We start from the raw sequence: 7850 nt of genomic DNA, 5'->3' as shown, positions 1-7850 counted from the left end.
AAAGTTGTTGTAATATTTTACATTTTATTGTGAGATTTAGGCACAATATATGGATCATAAAGGATCATGCATGATGTCTGATAGGAGGGCAAACACTTCAACGCACACAAACACCAAAATGAACTCCACCAGAAAAACATGCAATAAAAAAAACTTTATAGTAATCTGTCGTATATTGTTAATGTTTTCTATAATATATTGTTAATATGTGTTGAACATATTTGTTTATATATGTTCAGATATGATTTCAATATTTGTCCTATATTTGAAAATGGTCAGTTTTAAATAAGTTGGCATATATGTTGCGTGTATGTCCATATGTGACTAATATCAGTTGTACATAAGGGAAATTCATATGTTAATATGTCATATATAAGAAGTCATTACATTGTCATATATTAGAGTTCGGAGTTAAATCCAAAAAGCCTGTACATGCCAGGAAAACTAGAGCTGAATCTCTAGCTCCTCGCTCCCTATACAGTGCACTATGTGAAGTGATATTTTGGCTTCTGCGCAAAATAGTGCAGTATATACCCAGAGGGGAACTGTGGCTAAATAAAAAAATGGCTCTTTTTTAGACACTCTATGCACTTTTTGGGTGTAGAAGCCATTATTTTAAGACTTTAGTGCATTACCAGGAGAGGCACCGCACCTACAAAAGTGGTGGGGCAAAGTGTACTAATACCTAAAATAAATAATAATGATAACCAGCATGCTAATGGAACAGCAGCTGACTGACTGACAACAAGGTCACTTATTTAGTTTATATATAAGCTTACATATCCTACCCCTGTAGCACAATGAGATATTGCAACTGGCATTTAGTCAATTTCACATAGTGCAGCATTATTGTTATTGAAATAAGCAGCCTGAAGTCAAAAGCGGTGACATCCCCTGGTACATTTGTAAAAGTGCTGGGGAAAATATCCATCCACTCTAGTCATTCTGGCAGCCATGAGCATTTTGTGAGCTATTTGTGCGCTATAAATTCAGCCTTTTAGTTTGAGCTTCTTTTGAGGATACTATTTCATTAATGTACATCTTTAGGTGCATGATATGTAAAAAATGCTTTATGCACACACACACACACACACACACACACACACACACACACACACACACACACACACACACATCTTCCAAGCCGCTTCTCCCTCTGGGTCACGGGAGGTGCTTGAGCCCATTCCAGCGGTCATCAGGCAGAAGACATGCTTTATGCAATGAGTCCTAATCCACCCCATAAACCACTGAAAAATAAAAAAAAACAAAAATAGATACACATTGAACCATTATCTATTTTTATATTATCCCTTAATATCCCTAATTATCCCTTATTATCGCTTAGTTGACACATTTGTACCAGTCTAAATAGAAGATTTCAGATGATAATGGTAATGTACAGCATCAGTTTTGCAAAATGAAACTCTCAATAATCGGGTGATGTTCACTTCTGCTATAACAGCACAGGTAGAGCATAAGACACTCAGTCAGACAGCATCCAGAAAATTAGACAGAAAGGCTTTCTGAGAAGACTTACTGCACCAAAGATGCTGTAGCAGGAAACAAAGGAACAATGAAATCAAACCCTTGATACTAAACAAACAGCGTTACTTATATTTTGGGAGATCTGAGCAAAGCATGAAGGGTTTTTATTGCAAAACACATTTTAGACCACTTTAAAAAAATGTTAATGATGTAGATTGTTGGGAATGGGCTTTACACATCCAGACACCAGCAACACTATAAAATGATTAATATCACCTTCAGTAGAGAAACAAAGTCAGTCAGCTGTTTTTTTATTTAGAAAATGTGTGTTTAGGAATGAAACTGTGGAGAAAAGTGATAGTTAGCAAAGCAAAAAGTGCTGTTTAATAAACTTTCCTGTCTCTTCTTCCTTTTCTGCTACTTCTGGTAACTCCTATGATTCATTTATATGTGACAGTTCTTAAGTGTTCGAATGTTTCCAGACAATATCCTCAGGTGACTATATAGACAGTCTGTCAGTGAGTCAGTGAGTCAGTGAGTCAATCACTCGGTCATTCAGTTTTACACTTTTAAGGTACAGCTTAAGGTTCTTTACTTAGAGAATGTTCACTTAATATATGTTTACTATATGGAAACGTACCATATTGTTAAATTAATGGTACTATGCAATTATGTTTTAAGTTACGCGGGCTCCGTATGCCATGTCTTGACATGCTTTTCACTTTTAACTAAGAAAAGATACAAATATGCATCTTTCCCTTGGGAACGTAAATGTGAATTACCTTTAAATCTCATTTAAGATACGCAGTTGGACATTAAGGACCATGGTGTGCTTTTGAGGGTACATCTACATTGTGTATACTTTGAGGGACTAAAATCTGCCAGCGCAGTGCACTTTTTTTCTGACAGAGTAATGTCAGATTTATAAGACTTTTAGAGCACAGGAGAAGGCCTCAGGAAGGTGATGAGATACCATGATGTATTTGGAAAATACCGTCATATTGAATTTCATCAATATCCCCTGATAGTAAACTATACAAAACATTACACAATAAACTATACATCTATTAAGTACAGGACAGCACATGAGTCCTCGAACAAGACACCTAACCCCCAACTGCTCCCCGGGTGCTGCGGATTGGGCTGCCCACCGCTCCGGGCAAGTGTGCTCACTGCCCCCTAGTGTGTGTGTGTGCGCCCACTAGAGTGTATGTGGTGTTTCTCTTCACGGATGGTTTAAATGCGGAGGTGAAATTTCCCCGTGGTGGGACTAATAAGGGTCTCTTAATTTAATACTTTCATTTTTGGGATTAAACGTCCTGCAGTACCACATTCCTCCAGCAGAGTTCGCCGATTCCCCGTGTTTTGTGGGAAACACGAGGCGGACCGCCAGCCTTTATCACATCCTACATTTCCAGCGCGGCCGCTGCTTTTTAACGCTGCGCCCATCGGAGACACACCGAGCAGCTAACACACAGCACAGCCCTGTTCTCCGTACAAACACGCTCCTCGGGTAACGGTGAGTCCAGCACAGGTTTACACACAATCTTGGGTTTGATGCCGTTCACTGGAAAGCGCGCTGTCTTATTGTTTAGAGGTTTTCGGGAAACAAAGTCCCCGTTCAGTGATGTTTTAGTGGGGTCAGCAGCAGCCCGCTGCTGCATATTGTTGAGGCAGAGAAAGGACAGTCTGGCAGTTAGTCCTGCTAACCGCTGTTAGCTTGCTAGCTAACTGCAGAGAGGTGACAAAGCGGTGGGCTTCTGATTTCTGCAGAATAGCTTGCTGTGTTTTTACAGCGACGTTACATAATGTCGTTTGAGAAAATTCGGGTCCTGCCGTTTAACGGCCAAATTTCGACAGCAGCGCTGTGGCTCTGACTCTGGCATGGCTAGCTGTGTTATAATACGGCTCAGCCCTTAATTGTCAACTTCACTGAATTTTGCAGCTTTTTGTCAGTTTGTCCAGATATCATTAAGGATTTACTTTATAGTCGCAAGACCAAACATTTGGTAGGCCTTTTTAAATCTATGGACCCTAAATGCAGTCAGTGCCTCTTTTCAGGGCTCCTTTGTCGTCCCGTTTGACTGGCTCGCGTGAAACAGTAAGTAAATAAAATATGTAAGAAGCCCCGAGAGTTGGTGATATGACTGCCCTCCAGATTCCAGGTAATTATGTGGAAACGTCATGTTGATTGGGCCTGTGAAGACTTGAGGTTGATAGCCCGAGTCCAACAAGACGAGGCATGTAGTCAATGAGGAAGGTATTGATCCACAGGCTGCGCGTGTGGTAGATGTTCTGGGTGGATGTTTCACCACTTAAAAGGCTGAAAGAGGACGCACGTTTTTGTGGTGTATGTTTTTGTAGGAAAAACGGGCCAGTAATGCTCCATAACGTTGCCAGGTTACCTGTCTGGGCTGGACATCTGGACTCCGCATATCTTGACTAACATTTTAGCTCACACGTCTTAAAAGGTAGATGGCAGAGGCCGGACACTCTGAGCAGCAATGAAACGAGAGATACCGCGGCTTCTTGTTTCGAGGCGGTACTGAATGGCTTTAATAGAGTTGTAGTCGTTTATATTTAAGAGACTGTCGTGCTGTTTTGAGTTAAGACCCATCATGAAGTTATGCGAATATTGTGAACGTGGGGATTCTGGGATGTGTATTGAAATTGCATGTTGTGAACTTGGTCTTAGGAAAAACAGCAACGTTTCACATAAAAACCGTCTCTCTTGCTGTTTGTATCTGTTGAGGAATAGTCTCCTGTCTTTTGGGGAGGTATTTGTTAATGGAACTTGTTGGGATGTTGGGGTCTCCCGCTGGTGGGAATCTGGGAATGCTGAAGCTGGTGTTTAGAGGCCTGTGGGTTTCATAAGTCCCCTGTGAAGCCTTTATGCTTGAACTTGATGTTGTAATTGTTACTTTTTCTTACAATAAAACGCCACAGCCTTTAAACTTCCATCACCACCATTTAAGCCATTCAGTAAAATGTATATAGAAATATTCAACATGTTATCTTGTGTGTGTGTGTGTATATGTGTATATATATATAAAATACATGACCTGACTTTGTTGTCTTCTTATCTTCCCAGGCTTCGTTAATTAAGCCAGTTTGGAGTCACATTAGCCACCCCGTCTCTGTATGGAAAAACCCCTTACATTTACAGATATCAGGGCCACAGCTGTGGGACGTGCTGTCTCAAAAGACAAATCATGTTCAACTTGATGAAAAAGGACAAAGAGAAGGATGTGGGGAGGAAGGAGAAGAAGGACAAGAAAGACAAGCGAGAGAGGATGTCTGCCGCAGAGCTTCGCAGCCTTGATGAAATGAGCATGAGAAGGGGCTTCTTCAATCTGAACCGCAGCTCCAAGCGGGATTCCAGGAACAAGCTGGAGATTTCCAACCCCATCCCCATCAAAGTAGCCAGTAGCACCGAGCTCAGCCTGACCGATATAGAATCTGATGGCCTTAGTAACCGGAGCAGCATGGTCCTGGATGCAGACCAGCTCAGTGCAGCCAGCTCCAGTGATGACCTGAAGGGGGATTATGGCCAAGATGGGCACCGTGCATCCGTAAAGGAGCGGGCAGCTAGGTTTGGTTCTCTGGCCATGCAGAATTCCCAGATGGGCCAGATTATGAAGCGCTTTTCTTTCTCTCAGAGGAGTAAAGAAGAGAGTCCTTCGGAAGGTTCTACACCATCTGGGCAGAATTCGGCCGCACCCTCCCCTCAGGTGGAGGTCAAACTCCTTGACTTGCAGCAGCGGAAACAGAGCCTCCAGCAGCAGCAAGTGGCTCCTGTCAAAAAGGTTCACATCCCAGAGGTTGTGGAGAAGACTTTTCCAGCAGACTTGCGCCTGCCTGCTGTTGTCCATCCACCAAAGCCAGAGGTGAGGGAGCTGGAGCTCCAGAGACGCAATACTGGCGACTTTGGTTTCTCTCTGCGCCGAACGACGATGCTGGATCGTGGCACAGATGGAGGAGTGTATAGACGTGTGGTTCACTTTGCAGAGCCTGGAGCTGGTACCAAGGACCTGGCCCTGGGGCTGGTGCCTGGAGACCGACTGGTGGAGATCAATGGGAGAAATGTGGAGAACAAGAATAGAGATGAGATCGTGGAGATGATCCGGCAATCAGGTGACACTGTGCGACTGAAGGTGCAGCCCATCCTTGAGTTGAGTGAACTGAGCCGCTGCTGGCTGAGGAACACGGAAGGGCTGCGGCGTGAGGCCTTTGATGTAAGTCCTCTTTTCTTTCTGTCTTTACACTTGCAGACGGTGCAGACACTCACCCTATACATAAAGCTCCACAGTGGGTCTCCTCTGATATAAGCGCAGTTTAGATCAGTGGTCTGTAGAGATCTACCAGGTCCTGGAGGTCTCCTGTCCTGCAGTGTAGAAGTGTCAAAGCAGTATCATGATTTGCAAACAAATATTTCTGCTCAAGATTATTTGGTCCAATATTTAAGAATTCAACACGGCATAATGTATTGCCTGGCATATCACAGTATGTAACGTTATTATTGTAATATGGTATTTTGCCCATATTGCACAGTGTGCAATAACTGCACCAGCTAATGAACATGTGATTGGCTGAATGAGGTAAATTGGCATTAGGTTAAAGGGGAGGCATTATGTTAGACACTGAACTCTAGTAAATCTCCAAGAACAGCGTTGGTGATCACTGATTTAGATGACCATGCTCATGTGAACTGAAACTAACCACTTTTTCAGGATGGATCATCTGGATGGACTACAATCTAATGAGTATTTTTCTCACCTCAAATCTCTCTTAAAAGCGACCCAGGAGTAATGGATCTTAATGGTACTTAAAGTTGAGTCTGCAAATTTCTTTAGCGTCTGGTGTTTCTTTCTCTACTATTAGGACAATGAAGAAAACTAGCATGGTTCCTTTATGGCTGAACTAAACACTTTGTTTAAATAAGCGCTGTGTTTAAGGAGGATGTTCACTCCAGTGTCACAACCACCCAGCCCTGAATGAGCTCAAGTGTGTCTGCCAGGCTGTCCTGGGTGGGGGTGCTGGTGGAGTGGCTGCTTTGAAGATGACAACTCAAAAGAACCACACGGCATTGTGGTGTTGTGGTGGGCTGTTATATAGTACTGCAGGAAGCAATTGAAGCTTATCTTTTTCTTTTATCTCGGATGGCAGATAAAAGTGGCATAGATTTTAGGTCTACTGCTGCCCAGAGTTTGTGCTTATTTCTTTGTGGTAAATGAGTGTGTGTGCTTTAGACGTGTGTTACCTAACCCGAGCCTGATGGGGACCAACCGAATATCAGGTTTTGTGCTGGGTTTGGTCCAGCGTTTTCACTTACAACAGTGTGCAATGGTTAGGCACAGGTTTGTTTTCTAATGTGTTGATTCTTTTTTTTTATGTGGTATAAGATAAGAGAGATGTGTTGGGTTGATGCAAGGTCACAGCAGATTTGAGCTATTTGCCAGCTGAACTCCCCTGAAGTGCGCTAAGCTCATTTCTGCAGTTGCAGCAGTATTGAGAGGAACTTTAGCACAGAGGGGCTAACAGTCAATGTTATTCTCTGCCAGGTATAACAATTTCATAAATGTGTGCTGATTTAAAAATAGTTTTGGTGTATTACATATTTGTAAAATACAGGTTTATCTTAGCATGACGTTTACTGTTGGTCATCTCAAGCTTTTAGTAACAAAAAAAAAGTATCATTTTCTGTTAGTGGGTGCAATTTCTGATGGAGTCTGGTCTCATAGTCACTAGTACAGGTTGGGTTCAAGCTTCAGTTTCAGTTTCTCTAGTGTGTCTGCATGCAAATATTATATTGAAATAGTTTTCGAATTATGCCATGCACTCTTAAAGATAAAAATAGAAGTAGAAGGAGAAGAGGTAGACCTCAGAGAAGGTTTATAGATGTAGTGAAGGTGGACATGGAGATGGTTGGTGTAAAAGTAGAGGAGGCAGTGGATAGGGCAAGATGGAGGCTGATGATCCGCTGTGGCGACCCCTAAAGGGAGCAGCCGAAAGAAGAAGACTCAAAGATAAAAATAACCTAAAGGGTTCTTTGTAAGATGCTATAGAAGAACAGCTTTTGATTCCCTAAAGAACCCTTCAGTGGATTCAAAGATTTAGAGAACCATTCAGAGAACCAATTTTATAAACGAGAAGTGCTAGTTTAAGGGGCTCGTATCATGGAAAACTAGATTTTCCTCACTTTCTTGAAATAATTTTGATGTAGTACTGTAAACATTGTTTTTTTTTTTTTTAAAATGTCCGGTTTGCTGATCTGTTCTGTGCAATCCATATACTGAAATGAAGCTGAAAAAGCAGTCTATTTTGAATTTGCTGTTTCTATGATGACATGACGACCAATGCTCATT

General features: G+C 42.1%; 1 protein-coding gene across 5 annotated transcripts in view; it reads left to right on the top strand.

Annotated features, from left to right (window-relative positions):
* The first annotated feature begins 2871 nt into the window (after positions 1-2871).
* The window catches only part of myo18ab (myosin XVIIIAb), a 149644-nt gene continuing 144665 nt past the window's right edge, over positions 2872-7850 (top strand). For 3 of the 5 annotated variants that reach the window (XM_037546884.1, XM_037546883.1, XM_037546882.1), the window contains exons 1-2: positions 2872-3004; positions 4577-5720. In XM_037546884.1, the coding sequence (XP_037402781.1) occupies positions 4698-5720 (1023 nt within the window). In that variant the 5' untranslated portion in view covers positions 2872-3004; positions 4577-4697. Of the gene's footprint in view, positions 3005-4576; positions 5721-7850 lie in introns of those variants that run through there. The other 2 variants (XM_037546886.1, XM_037546885.1) reach the window with 1 other exon arrangement.

Source organism: Pygocentrus nattereri, chromosome 17 (assembly GCF_015220715.1).
Source record: "Pygocentrus nattereri isolate fPygNat1 chromosome 17, fPygNat1.pri, whole genome shotgun sequence".
NCBI lineage: Eukaryota > Metazoa > Chordata > Actinopteri > Characiformes > Serrasalmidae > Pygocentrus > Pygocentrus nattereri.
Note: the sequence above shows the minus strand (reverse complement) of the source record. Positions and strands in the feature narration are given on the sequence as shown.